This window comes from Cetorhinus maximus, chromosome 11, assembly GCF_964194155.1.
Source record: "Cetorhinus maximus chromosome 11, sCetMax3.hap1.1, whole genome shotgun sequence".
Taxonomy (NCBI): Eukaryota; Metazoa; Chordata; class Chondrichthyes; order Lamniformes; family Cetorhinidae; genus Cetorhinus; species Cetorhinus maximus.
In genome coordinates, this window is record NC_135889.1 from 24,397,644 (window position 1) to 24,417,476 (window position 19,833).

Genomic DNA, 19,833 nt, shown 5'->3' on the forward strand with positions numbered 1-19,833 from the left:
CTCGCTGCGTAAAATGTGTTCTCCTCATCTCACCTTTGGTTCTTTTGCCAATCTTCTTACATTTGTCTCCTCTGGATACTGACCCTCATGTCAGTGTAAAGTTTCTCACAATCTACTTTACCCCAATCATAAAATTTTGAATCATAATTTTGAATACTATTAATTCCCCTTAACTTTTGCTACTTAAAGTAATGCTGAACTTTAAACATGTGTTACCAACAAAATGATTAGACACAATCTCATTTTCATTGGTGCTAGCAGCAGAATATAGTATATGTGCTTGAGATTATTCCTCCAGTACAGTACTGAGGGACCACTGTACTGTCACAGATGTTGCCTTTCAGCTGAGGCATTAAACCAAGACTCTGTCTCTAATGTCAGATAAAAGATCCCATATTTTGAAGAAAAGCAGCAGAGTTCTCCCTGGTGTCTGGCTAATATTTATCCCCAACCAACATCTAAATAGCTGACACATTTCCTGCATTACGATAGTGACTATAACTCATTGTATTCAGTCCTTCATTGGCTGTAAACTGCTTTGAGCAACTCAAGGTCCCAAAATGTGACATTTAAATGCAAGTCTTCCTTTCTTGTACTTAAGTTATTCTGGCATTTAGTCATTGGTATAAAAACTGTACGATTTAATTGTATGTACAAGCAAGGGCAAATCCACCATACCTGTAGATCTTAAAAGTTGAGTCCACAATTTGATATTTTTTTTTTGTTTAAAAACAAGTTAGATTAGTTTGTGGTCATCCTATACACAGGTATGGTTTTCCTACACACATAGATGGTTATGTTATATTCTTTGAAAGAAGTTAAAATCTACATACAAATCAAATCTTGCTGTCACCTTGGGTAATAAAGACCTTTTTGAAAATTTACAATGCTGTTTTGTCAAATGATTCTCCTCCACACCATTTTATACAATGCCATATTATGAACTGTACCTTTTTCTGATCAGAGGCATGACACTCAGACTTGGAGTAAAGCAATGAGAACAATGTGATACTCAAACTAAAACGGCTTCACATTGTACCAGATTAGAATGTGAATTGAGAGGTGGGACACAGCTGTTTTGCATTTATGGAGGATGAGAAAGATCCACAGTGGGTAATCACCATTCAGTCAACATCACACAGACTGCAGAGGTTAATGCTGATTGTATGAACTCTAAAGGAGGACATCATCATCTTAGCTCAGCCCCTAAGATTTTTCTGAAATGGTTGATTTCCTATCTTAGTTGGAACTGGAAGAGCGCCTCTGGCAGAACCCAACTGTAAACATCATGATAATCAGGCTTCCAGTGAACAAGACTTGCATCTTTCCTTTTTGCTGAGTTTGGAAAGGTTGTCACATTTTGGGAATCATGGAACACTACAGAAACACCACAAACTTCAAAAACCAAAATCACTACAGAATTACCGCTAAGGGATTCTTATAAAAAAGACCAGTCCTGAACTTGTTGTTTTCATTGCTGATTACAAAACTCACTGGCTTACAGAAAAGAGCAAAGAATAATTTCAATTTACACGGCAGTTCAAGAAGGCAACTCATCACCACCTTCTCAAGGGCATTTAGGGATGGGCAATAAATGCTGTCCTAGCCAGCGATGCCCACATTTCATGAACAAATAAAAAAAAAATGTCTAATGCCTCAGCAGGTCTCAAAGCACTTTTGGCTGATTAAAGATCATCAAACCGAAATGTTAATTGTTTCTCTCTCCATAGATTCTGCCAGGCCGACTGGGTATTTCCAGCATCCACAAAACATAGGTTGATACAGCTAGTACAGATTTGTTAAGGCAAATTGTTGGGAGTTCTTTGATGATGCTAGTTGACCCTGCTCTGCCATTCAAGAAGATTATGGCTGATCTTCTATCTCAACTCCACATTCCCACACTATCCTCACTTCCCTTAATTTCCTTAGTAACCAAAGATTTATCATCCTCTGTCTTGAATATACTCAACGAATGAACATTCCTAGTTGGTTCTTCAGCATACTGATCTAGAAAGCTCACTTTCATACATTCCACAAACTCATCCTCCACACAATTACCGAAAATTTGGTTTTCCCAGTCCATAAGATTAAGGACCCTTCTATTTTTCCATTTTGACTATCACTATTATGATCTACTTAATTATTGTTTTATATTTACTCCTGTTGACCACATAAGAAATTGGACTAGCTTAGGGTCAATAGTAATGGAAAGTTAAAATTACAAACTGTGAATATGTACTATGCACAACACCTTACGCACTCCTGTGGTCCCTCAATGCTGGCCTTCTGCCAGAAATAACAATACAAGGTGCCTTATGTCTTATAAAATAAAAGCAAATATAAAAAAAAGTCTACCTCGGTGTAATGATTTCCTTGTACTGCAGCTTCTCGATTTTGGAGGTAGCAACCAACGACATGGGAATCACAATGTTATCAATATCGTAACAATATTCGCTTTGCTGTCTTTGTCGTAAGGGAATCTAGAATGGCACAACAAAGTTTTTCATTGCATAGGCTTGAGTCTTCTAAAGAATTCGTCTTACTACTTTCCTGAAAAAAAACTGACAGCAGAGTTGTGACAATAACCCCTAGTTATAATGACATAGCAAGATTACAATGAGTCTTCTTTAAAACAAAATCCTGTCAATTTTCTGCTTTCCTTCGCCACCGCAGAAGGTTCTAACTTCTTGCTGTATCATAGTTCTGCGAACAATAAACATGCTCAGTACTTCAGCAAATAACCAATAATAATTGTGTGAGGTGAGACATTAGTGCCAACAGACTATTTGATTAAATGGGGTGGTGAGGGAAATCCAGTCCTCACTTGATGGTTTCCAGGGAAGGTCATTGGATTAGACAAGAGACTCTTGGCTAATTTTTCCTTTCCTGACCTGGAGATACTAAGGCCAACTATGACATCCTTTCCACTGTCCAAATTGAGATCAGGTACAAAGCAGGAATCAAATCTGGAGCCTTTTGGTCTGTTTGGCTCACCTATCCAAAGCCTTAATCAGCCAAATCTTTAGGTTGCAACTATTAAAGGTTTATCATACAGAATCTAAATGAACGCAGCAGTACTCAAATTTCATAGTGTATTTTTAAAGAAGTTTCATCTGAAACCTAGTCAATCATTCTGAGACAGCAGATTCACAGTAATCCTCGGTATGGTACAGTCACAGGGATAAAAATAATTTGTGTTCTTCATTAACACTGGCCAAACACAACTTTATTGAATTTTGTAGTTCATTTTGGCAAATAGTGCATGAGCACATCAGCATGTAAACTGGTACCCTTAAACCCAAACCATTCCCATCTCCCAAGCAATCATGACAGCTCAGCAATGTTCTAGCATCTTAAACAGGCAAGACTGGCACAGACACAATGGGCCAAAGGGCCTCCTTCTGTAGCGTAAATGTTCTATGTTTCAATCAGCATCCTGCCATTGTCACAGGTGAGGAATAAATCAATATTATTGTGAAATCTACTGGTGAAAATACAGACTAATTAACATATCTGACATCAGAAGGAGTTGTTTCACTTGTTATCTTCTGTCTCTCACCTCTACATGGGAGAAATTAATCTAGTACAGAAATCTCTAATGACTGAATATCAATGATAAGTTTAGCATAGTCCAATAAATCACAGTCTGTCCACTATATCTTACATCCTTTGACTGTGCAAGTGGTCTTTGGGATGGTGTTGATCTGAGTGCCCAGACATCTGCTGGGCTGGAACATGGAGTGTGTTGAATAGGGACAGGAGGCTGTGCTGTTTTCACCAAAGAACCAGAAGGAAATTCACTGGAGTTCAGCGGAGCACAGTGTCGTTTATTTAAAACTGGAATACAAAAAATTGTGCAGGAATTGGTAGAGGTCAGATCATAAAGACAGTAAGCTTCTACAATGCTATTTAACCAATCTGATTTTAGAAATTAGTGTCAGCACATTGTTCAAACACTTATTCAATAATTTTTAGCTGTGATTTATTTTGTGAAGCTCTCTACATTTTAAATATGAAATAAAATAGCTTTAAAAAAACAGTAAACCAGTTTCCAATTGATCTTTTAACAGAGCAAACTGGAAGGGCAGTAAATATCACAAAACAGGCATATCAGATAGAAAGGATCTGAGCAGATTGAGAGAACAGATTAAGAGGCGCATGATCAGTGCGGGGAGACTTCGGCCTGGGTGAGACAGAGACTGAGTGGGTATATTTGGGAATTTGGTTCAAAGTGGGAATTCGGTGCATGGGGCAAAGAGGAGCTTTAGGTAAGGTTTACTGCAAGGTGCAACTTAGAATATGGTGCTGGGAGTTGAGTAATTGAGTAAGGGAAACATAGAAACATAGAAACTAGGAGCAGGAGTAGGCCATTCGGCCCTTCGAGCCTGCTCCGCCATTCATTATGATCATGGCTGATCATCCAACTTAATAGCCTGCTCCCACTTTCTCTCCATACCCTTTGATCCCTTTTGCCCCAAGAGCTATATCTAACTCCTTCTTGAAAACATACAATGTTTTGGCCTCAACTACTTTCTGTGGTAACGAATTCCACAGGCTCACCACTCTCTGGGTGAAGAAATTTCTCCTCATCTCAGTCCTAAATGGTCTATCCCATATCCTCAGACTGTGACCTCTGGTTCTGGACTCCCCCACCATCGGGAACATCCTTCCTGTATCTGCCCTGTCTAGTCCTTTTAGAATTTTATAGGTTTCTATGAGATCCCCCCTCATTCTTCTGAACTCCAGCGAATATAATCCTAATCGACTCAATCTCTCCTCAAAAGTCAGTCCCACCATCCCAGGAATCAGTCTGGTAAAACTTCGCTGCACTCCCTCTATAGCAAGTACATCCTTCCTCAGATAAGGAGACCAAAACTGCACAAAATATTCCAGGTGTGGTCTCACACAATTGTAGCAAGGCATTCCTGTTCCTGTACTCGAATCCTCTGACTATGAAGGCCAACATACCATTTGCCTTCTTTACCATCTGCTGCACCTCCATGCTTACCTTCAGCGACTGGTGTGCAAGGACACCCAGGTCTCGTTGCGCATTCCCCTCTCTCAATTTATAGCCATTCAGATAATAATCTGCCTTCCTGTTTTTGCTACCAAAATGGATAACCTCGCATTTATCCACATTATACTGCATCTGGCATGCATTTGCCCACTCACTCAGCTTGTCCAAATCACACTGAAGCATCTCTGCATCCTCCTCACAGCTCACTCTCCCACCCAGCTTTGTGTCATCTGCAAATTTGGAGATATTACATTTAATTCCCTCATCTAAATCATTCATATATATTGTGAATAACTAGGGTCCCAGCATCGATCCCTGCGGTACCCCACTAATCACTGCCTGCTATTCGGAAAAAGACTCGTTTATTCCTACCCTTTGTTTCCTGTCTGCCAACCAGCTTTCTATCCATCTCAATACACTACCCCCAATCCCATGCACTTTAATTTTACATGCCAATCACTTTTGTGGGACTTTGTCGAAAGCCTTCTGAAAGTCCAAATAAACCACATCCACTGGCTCCCCCTCATCAACTCTACTAGTTACATCCTCGAAAAATTCCAGTAGATTTGTTAAGCATGATTTCCCTTTCATAAATCCATGCTGACTCTGTCCGATTCTGCCACTGTTTTCCACGTGCTCAGCTATTAAATCTTTTATAATGGACTCTAGAATTTTCTCCACTACCGACGTCAGGCTGACTGGTCTATAATTCTCTGTTTTCTCTCTGCCTCCCTTTTTAAATAGTGGGGTTACATTAGCTACCCTCCAATCTGTAGGAACTGTTCCAGAGTCTATAGAATCTCGGAAGATGACCACCAATGCATCCACTATTTCTAGGGCCACTTCCTTAAGTACTCTGGGATGTAGATTATCAGGCCCTGGGGATTTATCGGCCTTCAATCCCATCAATTTCCCCAACACCATTTCCCTACTGATTTCTTTCAGTTCCTCCCTCTCACTAAACCCTGTGCTTCCCAACATTTCTGGTATGTTATTAGTGTCCTCCTTTGTGAAGACAGAACCAAAGTATGTATTTAGTTGGTCAGCCATTTCTTTGTTCTCCATTATAAATTCTCCTGTTTCTGACTGTAAGGGACCTACATTTGTCTTCACCAATCTTTGGAAGGAAGGGAAAGAGGTGCTCTTTTGCTTTCTAACTTTCTCAGTCTTCAGCAAGCCGTTGTACTCTGTTACAGGAGAAAAAACTAGTTATTTGGTGAGTATCTGGTAAGTGACTAAGGTTTATTCTATTCCTAAGGTTCAAAATAGACTAGCAACTGGTGGTAAAGTTAATAAAATATGTAAAAACAAAAGTAAAATATATAATTGAAAAAAATAATTAAATAGTTGATTATAACACATTAAAGGATGTCAGGACAGGTGATGTGTCACAGCTGCAGCACATAGCGATCCTGGATGCCAGTTTGATCCAGGGCAAACACGTCTGTAGTGTTTGAAGTTTGAGCAGCTTCAGCTCAGAGTATATGAGTTGGAGGCTGAACTGCAGACACTGCGACGCATCAGGGAGTTACCTGGATTCTTTGTACCAGGAGGCAGTCACAGCTCCTTGGACAGGGTTTTCTGATCAGTGGTCAGGGACAGGAGAGTGTGACTGCGAGTGTGGCAGGTAAGGGGACTAAGGGAAGGAGTCCCAGCTTTTATAACTGTCCAACAGGTTTGAGGTTTTTCAGCTTGTTTGGATGAGAGTGGGGGCTGTAGGGTGGATGAGCTAACTGGCCATGGCACTGTGGTACAGGAAGCCATTCAAGTCAGGGGAGCAAAAAGGATAGTAGTAGGGGATAGTCAGTCAGGGAGTAGTCAGAGGGATTGACACCATTCTCTGCAGCAAAGAGTTTGAGTCCAGGCAACTATGTTGCCTGCCCGGTGCCAGGGACATCTGCTTGGGGCTGGAGAGGAATTTGCAGTGGGAGGGGGAGGATTCAGTTGTCATGGTCCATGTAGGTGCCAATGACACAGGCAGGACAAAGAAGGTGGTTTGCAGTCAGTATGAGGACCTATGCATCAAATTAAAAAGCAGAACTTCAAAGGTCATAATCTCTGGATTATTACCTGAGCCACGTGAAAATCGGCATAGCACAAATCAGATTAGGGAGGTGAATGTGTGGCTCAAAGAGTGGTGTGGGAGAAGTGGGTTCTGGTTCATGGGGCACTGGCACCAGTACTGGGGAAAGTGGGATCTGTACCATTGGGACAGCCTACACCGGGACCAGTGTTCTTACGAGCCACATAACTAGGGAAGTAGAGAGGGTTTTAAACTAAATATTGGGGATCAAATTTGGGAAGATGTGATAAATCTAAGAGCAGAGACAAAAGAAAAAGGTATTATTACAGGATATGAAAAACTGGCTGTGACAGGAAGGGATAGAGAGTACGAATCTAACAGTAAAGCAACCGATGAAACTAGAGGTTATAAAAAGAATAAAAGGATAAAACTAAAAGCTCTGTATCTGAATTCACGTAGCATTTGAAACAAAACAGATGAACTGAGAGCCCACATAGAAATAAATAATTACAATTTGATAGCCGTTATGGAGACATGGCTGCAGGGGGACATGGATTGGGACCTGAACGTTGAAGGGTACAGGATATTTAGGAAGGACAGGAAGCAAAGAAAAGGTGGAAGGGTGCTCTGTTAGTTAATGGTGGAATTGGCACAATAGAGAGGGATGATCTAAACTCAGGAAACCAGGATGTGGAAGCGGTTTGGGTAGAGGTGAGAAATGGTTAAAGCAAGAAGTCACCTGTGGGAGTTGTGTAAAGGCCCCCTAACAGGAAGTACATGGTAGGGTTGAACATAAAGGAGGAAATAACTGGATCTTGTCAGAAAGGCACGGCGATAATCATGGGAGATTTTAATTTACATATAGACTGGAAAAGTCGGATGGGCAAAGATAGCCTAGATGAGGTGTACATTGAGGGCAGGATCTTCCAGTTGGCGAGCAAGGGCGTAAAATGAGGCGTGATAACGTCAGGTGGAACTCCCGATGTCACCCTGCGTCATTTCAATTTTCAGGTCGGCGGGGGTGCAGCCGAATCAGCTGCGCACCCGCCGACCTGTCTACGGCCTATTGAGGCCATTGAAAAAGTAATTAAGGTCATTAATGAACCTGCCCGTCCAACCTAAAGGTTGGCGGGCAGGCCAGGAGACCTGGCAGGCTTCGGAAAAAGCATGAAACCTCATCCACAGGTGGAGTGAGGTTTCATGAGGGTCTTTAAATTTTAATCACATCTTTCAATAAAAGTTATGGGCATGTCCCAACAGCAAAAGGGCCCACTCCCGACTGCGGGAATCACCCCCTGTCCCCACAGGGAGTGCATAGCGCTTCCGAGTGGACGTCAGTAAAATGGCGGCCCCCCAATCGAAGCACGCGCACCCGCCCGCGCCCGCACTTTTCCCCCAATGGGGGTTAAATTTTTCCCTGGATGTTTTTGGGATAGTTTTTTAGAACAGCATGTTCTGGAGCCAACCAGAGAGCAGGCTATACTAAACCAGGTATTGTGCAATGAGATGGGTGTAATAAATGATCTCATAGTGAAGGTGCCCCTAGGTAGCAGTGACCATAATATGATTGCATTTTATATTCAGTTTGAGGGAGAGAGAGGAGTAGGTCTGAGACTAAGTTTTTAAACTTAAATAAGGGCAATTATGAGGGCATGAAATCTGAGCTAGCTAAAGTGGGTTGGCAAATTAGGTTATGGGATAGGTCAATAGAGTTTCAGTGGCTAATATTTAAGGGGATATTTCAGAATGCACAGACTAAATACATTCCAACGAGTAAGAAAAAGTCTAAGGGGTGGACACACCATCCGTGGTTAACTAGAAAGGTTAAAGATAGTATTAAACTTAAAGAAAAAGCATATAATTGTGCAAAGACAGGTGGCAGGGCAGAAGAATGGACAGAATATAAGGAACAGTAAAGAATGACTAAAAGACACTAAAAGTGGGGAAAAAAGTGGGAGTATGAGAGAAAGCTAGCCAGAAATACAAAAACAGGTAGTAAGTGTTTTTATAAATATATTAAGAGAAAAAAGTTAACAAAGTGAGCATTGGTCCTACAGAAAGTAAGTCTGGAGAATTGATAATGGAAAACAAGGAGACGGCAGATGAATTGGGGGAGGTGATGGTGTAGTGGTATTGTCACAGGACTGGTAATCCACAGACCCAGGGTAATGCTCTGAGGACCCGGCAGATGGTGGAATTTGAATTCAACAAAAATCTGGAACTACAAGTCTAATGACCATGGAACAATTGTCGAACCCATCTGGTTCACTCAGGCCCTTTAGGGAAGGAAATCTGGCCTACATGTGACTCCAGGCCCACAGCAATGTGGTTGACTCTTAAATGCCCTCTGAAACTCAGTTGTATTGAACTGCTACAAAGTCACAAAAAAGGAATGAAACTGGACGGACCTAGGCACCAGAAACGACAGCGGCAATCTCAGCCCTGTCGACTATGCAAAACCCTCCTTACCAATGTCTAAGCACTAGTGCCAAAATTGGGAGAGCTGTCTCACAGACTATTCAAGCAACAGCCTGACATAGTCATCCTCACAGAATCATACCTTACAGAAAGTGTCCCAGACACCACCACCACCACCATCATCCCTGGCTATGTCCTGTCCCACCGGCAGAGATGGCGGCACAGTTGTATACAGTCGGGAAGGAGTTGCCCTGGGAGTCCTCAACATTGACTCCAGACCCCATAAAGTCTCACAGCATCAGGACAAACATGGGCAAGGAAATCTCCTGCTGATTACCACATACCGCCCTCCCACAGCTGATGCATGTTGAACACGACTTGGAGGAAGCACTGAAGGTGACATGGGCACAGAATGTACTCTGGGTGGGGGTCTTCAATGTCCATCACCAAGAGCGGCTCGTTAGCACCACCACTGACCAAGCTGGCCGAGTCCTAAATGACATAGCTGCTAGACTGGGTCAGTGCCAGGTGGTGAGGGAACCAACAAGGGGGAAAAACATGCTTGACCTCATCCTCACCAACCTGCCTGCCACAGATGCATCTGTCCATAACAGGATTGGCAGGAGTGACCACCGCACAGTCATTGTGGGGGTGAAGTCCCACCTCCACATCGAGGATACCCCCCATCGTGTTGTGTGGCACTACCATCGTGCTAAATGGGATAGATTTCGAACCGATCTAGCAACTTAAGACTGGGCATCCATGAGGCACTGTGGGCCATCAGCACCAGCAGAATTGTACTCAAACACAATCTGTAACCTCGCGGCCCGACATATCCCCCACTTTACCATTACCATCAAGTTAGGGCTCAACCCTGGTTCAGTGAATAGTGCAGGAGGGCATTCCAGGAGCAACACCAGGCATACCTAAAAATGAGGTGTCAACCTGGTGAAGCTATAACACAGGACTCTGTGTGCCAAACAGCATAAGCAGCAAGTGATAGACAGGGCTAAGCGATCCCACAACCAACAGATCAGATCTAAGCTCTGCAGTCCTGCCACATCCAGTCATGAATGGTGGTAGACAGCTAAACAACTCACTGGGGGAGGAGGCTCCACAAATATCCCCATCCTCAACGATGGAGGAGCCCAGCATATCGGTGGAAAAAATAGGGCTAAAGCATTTGCTACAATCTTCAGCGAGAAGTGCCGAATGGGTGATCCATCTCAGCCTCGTCTGGAGGTCCCCAGCATCACAGATGCCAGTCTTCAAACAATTCGATTCACCCCGTGATATCAAGAAGCAGCTGAAGGCACTGGATACTGCAAAGGCTGTGGGCCCTGACAACATTCCAGCAATAGTACTGAAGTCTCATGTTCCTAGCCAGGCTGTTCCAGTACAGCTCAAACACTGACATCTACTTGGCAATGTGGAAAATTGCCCAGGTGAGTTCTGTACACAAAAAGCAGGACAAGTCCAACCCAGCCAATTACCAACCCATCAGTCTACTCTCAATCATCAGTAAAGTAATGGAAGGGGTCATCAACAGTGCAATCAAGCGGCACTTGCTTAGCAATAACCTGTTCACTGATGCCCAGTTTGGGTTCTGCCAGGGCTGCTGAGCTCCTGACCTCATTACAGCCTTGGTTCAAACATGGACAAAAGAGATGAACTCCAGAGGTGAGCTGAGAGTGACTGCCCTTGACATCAAGGCAGCATTTGACCGGGTGTGGCATCAAGGAACACTTGCAAAACTGGAGTCAATGTGAATCAGGGGGAAAACTCTCCGCTGGTTGGCGTCATACCTAGCACAAAGGAAGATGGTTGTGGTTGTTGGAGGTCAGTATTCTCAGCTCCAAGGCATCACTACAGGAGTTCCTCAGGGTAGTGTTCTCGGCCCAACCCTCATCAATGCTTCATCAATGACCTTCCTTCCATCATAAGGTCAGAAGTGGGGATGTTCGCTGATGATTGCACAATGTTCAACGCCATTCGCGACTCCTCAAATACAGTCCATGTCCAAGTGCAGCAAGGCCTGGACAACATCCAGGCTTGGGCTGACAAGTGGCAAGTAACATTCACGCCACACAAGTGCCAAGCAATGACTATCTCCAACAAGAGGGAATCCAACCATCACCCCTTGGTGTTCAATGGCATTACCATCACTGAATTCTCCACTATCAACATCCTAGGAGTTACCATTGACCAGAAACTGAACTGGACTAGCCATATAAATACTGTGGCTACAGCAGCAGGTCAGAGGCTAGGAATCCTGCAACAAGTAACTCACCTCCTGACTCCCCAAAGCCTGTCTACCAAGGCACAAGACAGCAGTGTGATGGAATACTCCCCAATTGCCTGGATGAGTGCAGCACCCAAAACACTCAAGAAGCTTGACACTGTCCAGGACAAAGCAGCCTGCTTGATTGGCACCACATCCACAAACATTCACTCCCTCCACCACTGACGCACAGTAGCAGCAGTGTGTACCATCTACAAGTTGCACTGCAGGAATTCACCAAGGCTCCTTCGACAGCATCTTCCAAATCCACGACCACTACCATCTAGAAGGACAAGGGCAGCAGATAAATGGGAACACCACCACCTGGAAGTTCCCCTCCAAGTCAGTCACCATCCTGACTTGGAAATATATCGCCATTCCTTCACTGTCGCTGGGTCAAAATCCTGGAACTCCTTTCCTAACAGCACTGTGGGTATACCTACAGCACATGGACTACAGCAGTTCAAGAAGGCAGCTCACCTCCACCTTCTCAAGGGCAACTAGGGATGGGCAATAAATGCTGGCCCAGCCAGTGAAGCCCACATCCTGTGGATGAATAAAAAAAAACTGAAGAGGTATTTTGCATGAGTTTTCACTATAGAGGATACAAGTAACATCCCAGAAGCAGCTATAAACCAGGAAATGGAAGTGGGGAAGGAAGTCAGGAAAATTACAGTCACCAGAGAAGTGATACTGAGTAAATTGTTGAAGCTGCGGGCTGACAAGAGCCCAGGTTCTGATGGAATTCATCTTAGGGTCTTAAAAGAAATGTCTAGTGAGATAGTTGATGCATTGGTTTCAATTTTGCAAAATTCCCTAGATTTGGGGAAGGTCCCATTAGATTGGAAGATAGCAAATGTAACCCCATTATTCAAAAAGGAAAGGAGACAGAAAGCAGGAAACTACAGGCCAGTTACCTTAACATCTGTCATAGGGAAAATGTTAGAAGCTATAATTAATGGAGTTATAGAAGGGCACTTGGATAAGCTCAAGGTCATCAGGCAGAGTCAACATGGTTTTGTGAAAGGGAACTCATGTTTAACCAATCTATTGGCGCTCTTTGAGGAAGTAGCATGTGCTGTGGATAAAGGGGAACCTGTGGATGTACTGTACTTAGGTTTCCAGAAGGCATTTGATGAAGTGCCACATCAAAGATTATTGCAGAAAATAAAAGCTCATGGTATAAGGGGTAAATATTAACATGGACAGAAGATTGGCTGGCTAACAGGAAGCAGAGAGTAGGCATAAATGGGTCTTTTTCAGGTTGGCAAGGCATAACGAGTGGTGTGTCACAGGGATCAGCACTGGGACCTCAACTGTTTACAATTTATATAAATGACTTGGATGAAGGGATTGAAGGGACGGTTGCCCAACTTGCTGATTACACAAAGCTAGGTAGGAAAACAAGTTGTGAAGAGGACATAACGGGGCTACAAACCGATATGGATGGGTTAAGTGAGTGGGAAAAGGTCTAGCAAATATGGGAAATATAATGTGGGAAAATGTGAAATTGTCCATTTTGACAGGAATAATAAAAGAGAAACATATTATCTAAATGGTAAGAGATTTCAGAGCTCTGAGATGCAGAGGAATCTGGTGTAATAGTGCATGAATCACAAAAGGCTAGTACACAAGTAATTAGGAAAGCTAATAGAATGTTATAATTTATTGCGAGGGGAATTGAGTACAAAAGTAGAGAGGTTATGCTTCAGTTATACAGGGCATCAGTGAGACCACATTTGGAGTACTGTGTATAGTATTGGTCACCTTATTTAAGAAAGGATGTAAATGTGTTGGAAGGAATTCAAAGAAGGTTTACCAGGTTAATGCCTGGAATGGGTGGGTTGTCTTATGAGGAAAGGTTGGACAGACTAGGCTTGTATCCGCTGGAGTTTAGAAGAGTAAGAGGCGACTTGATTGATACATATAAGATCTTGAGGGGTCTTGACAGGGTGGATGTGGAGAGGATGTTTCCTCTTGTGGGAGAATCTAGAACTAAGCATCACTGTTTAAAAATAAGGGGTCACCCATTTAAAACAGATGAGGTGAAATTTTTTTCACTCAGAAAGTTGTGTCTTTGGAACTCTCTTCCCGAAAAGGTGGTGGAAGCAGGGTTTTGAATCTTCTTAAGGCAGAGGTGGATAGATGCTTGGTAAGCAAAGGGGTGATAGGTTATCAGGGGTAGGTGGGATGCAGATTTCGAGTTACTATCAGATCAGCCATGATCTTGTTAAATGGCGGAGCAGGCTCGAGAGGCTGAATGGCCTACTCCTGTTCCTTGTTCGTAAAAAAAGGAGATATTGTTCAGAGTTAGGGGAGGGAAGTACAAAATAGTAGGAGTTGAAAATAAGTGGGATCTGTCCAGAAGAAGTAATACAAGAGAGGGATCTGGAAGGGGTGGGATGGTGGCAGCGGGGGAGGGTGTGGGAGGAAAATGGTGGTAAAAGGCAGACCTTAGAAAATATAGTTTCAGGAATAGAGGCAAGAGCAATCAAATAAATGTGCATTTGATAAAGCACTTTTTGCACCCAAAGTACTTCGAACCAATTCATGACTTTTGAACTGCAGTCACTTATGCAGACAAATATTACAGCCAATTTGCACACAAGGTCCCACAATCAGTGAGATAAATGTGCTGTAATCTATTTTGGTGATATTGGCTAAGAGATAAATATTGCTCAGGAAAATGAGCAAAATCCCCTCCCCTGTTTAAACAATGCCATGAGATATTTTCCATGCACCATTCACTTGAGCAGATAGGCAGGCATTGCATCCAAATGACAGCACCTCTAACAATGCAGCATTCACTTAGTACTGCACTGGAGCGTCAGCCTAGGTTATGTGATCGAGTCTTAGAGTGAGACCTGAACCCATGACCTTCTGACTCAGTGTGAAAGCGCGAACACTAAACAGGGGCAGAGAGAGACATCAAAATAAACTACTGCGGATGCTGGAAATCTGAAATAAAAACAGAAAATGCTGGAAAAACTCAGCAGGTCTGGCAGCATCTGTGGAGAGAGAGAAACAGAGTTAATGTTTCGAGTCCGTATGACTCTTCTTCAGAGCTAAAGGGAAGTAGAAATGTAATGGATATTATACTATTTAAGAGGGGGTGAAGCAGATGGGGCAAAATAGATGTCACTGGTAGGTGGGAGCTCAGGAGATTGACGAAGGTGTCATGGACACAAGACAAGGGGGTGTTAATGGTAGTGTTAAAGACCAAAGAAGGTGTCAATAGTGGCAGAAAGGGAAGATAGCAAAATGTGTTAACAGCCGAACAAGGATCAGCGCTCTGTGAAAGCACAACATAGAAACAAGTGACAGATAGCCCTGGGCAAGGGGGTGTGGTGTTTTTTGGAGAAAAAAGGGATTTAAAAAAAGGTATAAAAGATAAAAAATATATTAAGAAAGAGTAAATAAATAAAAAAACAAATACAAATTTTTCCTTGGCCTGCTGCAATGTTCCAGAGAAGCTCAACGCAAACTGGAGGAACAGCGCCTCATCTTCTGACCAGGTACTTTACAGCCTTCCAGACTGAATATTGAGTTCAACAAATTTAGATCATGAACTCTCTCCTCCTTTCCCACCCCCTTTCCGATCCCCCTTTTTCCAATAATTTATATGTATTTTCCTTTTCCCACCTATTTCCATTACTTTTAAATGTATTTCCATCCATTGTTTTATCTCTACCTTTTAGCCTATTTCGATTCCCCCGCACCCCACCCCAACTAGGGCTATCTGTCCCTTGCTTTTGCTGCTTTCCACCCTTAATGTCCCCATTAGCACATTTCTTAGCAATATCACCACTGTCAACACCTCTTTGTCCTTTTGTCTATGACATCTTTTGGAAATCTCCACCTATCACTGGCCCTCTATCCAGCTCTACCCGTCCCACCCCCCCTTAGACCAGCTTATATTTCACCTCTTTTCTATTTTTCCTTAGTTCTGATGAAGAGTCATTCGGACTCTAAACGTTAACTGTATTGCTCTCCGCAGATGCTCTCAGACCTGCTGAGCTTTTCCAGGTATTTTTGTTTTGTTACAAATTTTTACAAATGGATTAATTGGAGGAGTGAGTTCATGGCCTCAAGTTGTTGAACTTAACGTCAAGTCCAGAAGGCTATACAGTGCCTAATCAGAAGATGAGGTGCTGTTCTTCAGTTTGTATTGCACTTCACTGAAACACTGCAGCAGGCCAAGGAGAGACAGGTGAGCATGGGAGCAAGGTGGTGTGCTGAAACGACAAGCGAAAGGAAAGTCTGGGTCATGCTCAAAGACAGACCGCAAAGCGGTCACCCAGTCTGCATTTAGTCTCCCCATGTAGAGGAGACCGCGTTGGGATCAGTGAATACAGTAGATCAAATTGAAGGAGGTGCAAAGGGGAATACTCAGGGGGCCTTGGGCGGCGAGGAGGTAAAGAGGCAGGTGTTGCGCCTTTTGCGATTGCATGGGAAGGGGATGAGGGGTTGTGGGTGATGGAGGGGTGGGACCAGGGTGTCACGGAGGGAACGGTCCCTACGGCTTGGGGGGGGTTAAGGGGATGATGCGTTTGGTGGTGGCATCATGCTGGAGTTGGCAGTCGTCTCTACATTGGGGGCACGAAATGCAGATTGGGTGACACCATTTGCAGAACACCTTCGCTCAGTCTGCAGACGTGACCCAGACCTTCCTGTCGCTTGCTACTTCAACGCATCATCTTGCTCTCATGCCCACATATCTGTCCTTGGCCTGCAACAATGTTCCAGTGAAGTCCAACGCAAACTGGAGAAACAGCACCTCATCTTCTAATTGGGCACTTTACAGCCTTCTGGACTTAACATTAAGTTCAACAAGCTCTCTCTTCCACCTTTGCCCCTTTTATAATCTAAATTTAAAAAAAATTATTTTTATTTGTTTATTTATTTATTCATTTTAAAAAATTTATGTATATATTTTTATTTTTTTAAATCCTTTTTCCCCAACCCCCCCTGCCCCACAGGGCCATCTGTCACTTGTTTCTAAGAGCGCTGACCCTTGTTCGGCTATTAACACATTCTGCTATCTTACCTTTATGCCACTATCAACACCTTCTTTAGTCTTTAACACACCATTGATATTCCCTTGTCTTGTGTCCGTGACATCTTTGTCAATCTCTCCTGAGCTTTAGCTCTGAAGTAGTCATACAGACTTGAAACATTAACTTTGTTCCTCTCTCCACAGATGCTGCCAGACCTGCTGAATATTTTCAGCATTTATTTTATATTATTAGACAGACAGAGAGAACATGTATTATGAACAGTGGAAAACGAAAAAGTCCCTGCCGATTAGAAGAGAAAAGACAGGCTTAGATAGGGAAGGAGAAAGAAAGCCTGCGATTTTGGAGGCACAAGAGGATCAGAGCTGGAGAGAGACTCTACCATGGTTTGTGGAAACATGTTATTTTATTCCCTCATCAGAGCATCTGTGTCAGTCACTATGAGGAGGGAGTGATCACTACACCAACTCAGGCTAATTACTGATATCAGATTTGCGGTGACAGGGTTGGGCTGGGTGTCACCAGTGTGGGTACATGCTTCGGTCACAAATTCAAACAGGTGAAAGAGATGGTGGAGCTCAGGCAACACAACTCAGGCATGGTGTGATCTGGGGGGAGGGGAAACTTCATGAGCCAAGTATGGACAAATGTGTTTCAGCCCAAGTCCTGTTCAACTGGGAGGAAAATAACAGACTTTCAATAGCAAATTCAACAATGGCCCAGGTACATGACCTACAGTTTGGCCCTCCAAAACCACCGTTTGTCCTTACCGGTAGTTTTCTCATTCGAATGTCTTCTCTTTCTTAATTCCTTGAGGGGCTTCCTCGATGCTTCTGCTGGAGTCTGTAGCTTAGGGACAGAAGATGACTGGTTCCAGTGTTGTCCTAGTGCCTTGGCATAGAGGTCTTTATTCACATTACACCCTGGAGATCAATTGGATGATAGAAATAAAAATCTTGGGTTTTGCTCTCCAAGATACAGTATTTGAATTTAAAAATTCTATACAAGCTGTTTACAAACCTTGAAAGGATTCAATACTTTTACCATTAATCCCTGCAAGCATCAGTTTTGGGAAGTTCTTTTGTGATATTTACATTAAAAAAATTTAAACTACAGCAAAAAGTTTTGAAAATTCTCTTCCTCCTTCCGTTATTCCCTCCTGAAGGCATTGACTTCTTATAGGAGTATGGGCCCATGATCACAAGTCACATTCAGAATATTCCTCTCAAGTAATCACTCCGCTTGTGCAACTAGCAACTGAATGCTGGTAGTATATTGAACTGTAGGGGCATCACAGTTAAGCCAATCCTGTCTTCACCTAATGCCCATACATCTGATTTGCCAAAAGGGGCTGTTGGATGGCAGTTTAGGATTGGATATGAAAACTGCTTTTCCAGTCCCTATCTCAGAATGCTGAGGAAAATAACTCCTGCTGCTGAACCAGCTGAATTTCCAGAGATAGGCACACCAGTCATGGTTTGTAAGGCTCAGTTGCTCATTCCTCTCACCCATGAGTAATATTGCCCACATTAGCAGAAGTATCAGAAGCAAACAGTTGTGGAAATTACTGGTATTATTTCATACACAAGTATGAAACTTAGGGTGAAAGCCTAATTCACATTGGATCAGAAGATAAACCCCAAGATGATTAAGTATAAAGATGAACTGTGATGTTGCCTGTCCAATATTACTCCATTAAGATTGAAAATTATAAATACTCAGGATAGCGATCAAATTTAATGCATGTTGGTAAATGTGCTGTGTAGATTTCAGGAAGAAGAATGGAACTCGCTGCCTACAAGGGTGGCAGAAGTATTTTATTCAAGTAAAATCACATACTGGAGGACATAGTAACGGAATGGGACCAATTGGTTGGTCTACAGAGAACCGTATGGAGTCTTTCTGTACCATAATGACTATGACTCCTTCAGAAAATCCTCAGGAGCTGAAGTTCCACAAAGACTCTGGGCATTCAGCTATGGGTTTCAGTTGTCCTGTTTAGTTGGCTAAACAGGGAACAGGTGACTTGATTCTGGATACACTACAGTAGAAATTTCTGCAGAGCTTTCCTGGCAAGTAGCTAGGCTATACAGACCAGTGAGGGGTCAGGCTCGATTCATAGTTAGCTGAGCTCAGGCAGGGCAGCAATAGGAGTAGAACTGGCTTCTGCAGTCCTGGGTTAGGGAAAAGAAACTGCCTCTGATTTCCAAGAGGTTGAAGGACGGAAATATATTTTGTGGACTGGATGTGGCTTTGATTGAATAGTGTATTAACTCTTTGATAGAATCATACTTGGCTACAAGAAAGCAACCAAACCAGCACCATAGAATTAGCTGCTGTTTAAATCAGATTTCAATGTTTATGTCAAAAGAAAAGCTATATTCTGTGTCAATTCAAAAACGCCTGCAAAAATGGCAAACTTCACACATTACTTTCTGTGAGAATGACTGCTGGCAAGAGTAATGTCTGGGGCACCAACTTCTGTACTTCTTCACAGGAATTGCACATTACAAAATTATGTGAGCATTGGAAATTTTGAAGAGTAATTTCAACCCCATTATGCCGCCAACTGCTTAACAAAAGGGGAAACAGACTTTGGATGCTGTTAAAAACTATTAAACATCTCACAGCTACAACTGGCTGTATTTTGCAGTTATAATATACATTCAAGAAATTTTAAAACCTTATTAAATCAAACAGAAAGTTCAAAAATTGAAGTTTTGCAATGTGGAAAAGTTAAGAAGAGAATGCTGATGAAATGTCTGTTAATGTTGCGAACCAGAAATGACCGTTATAATTAACATAAAAACATAAAATGCTGCAAGTATCCAGCAGGTCTGGCAGCATCAATGAAGAGGGAAACAGTGTGAAAGTTTCAGGTCAGTAACTGAAAGGTCATTGACCTGAAACGTTAACACTGATTCTCTCTCAACAGATGCTGCCAAACTTACTGGGTATTTCTAGTGTTTTCTATTTTTATTTCAGATTCCCAGCATCCATACGGTTTTGTTTTGAATTAGCTAGGTAATTGATTTATTCATACTCTTAAAAACCAGTTTTGTGGATAAATGCACAAAGT

The 19,833-nt window shown here is 42.7% G+C and overlaps 1 protein-coding gene across 1 annotated transcript in view; it reads right to left on the minus strand.

Moving 5' to 3' along the window:
• Positions 1–19,833, minus strand: part of kansl1l (KAT8 regulatory NSL complex subunit 1-like) — an 89,519-nt gene that overhangs the window by 29,485 nt on the left and 40,201 nt on the right. Inside the window, exons 8-10 of the mRNA XM_078551655.1 lie at positions 17,525–17,677; positions 3,665–3,837; positions 2,356–2,480 (exon numbers count right to left, since the gene is read on the minus strand). Coding sequence (XP_078407781.1) covers positions 2,356–2,480; positions 3,665–3,837; positions 17,525–17,677 — 451 coding nt within the window. The remainder of the gene's footprint in view (positions 1–2,355; positions 2,481–3,664; positions 3,838–17,524; positions 17,678–19,833) is intronic.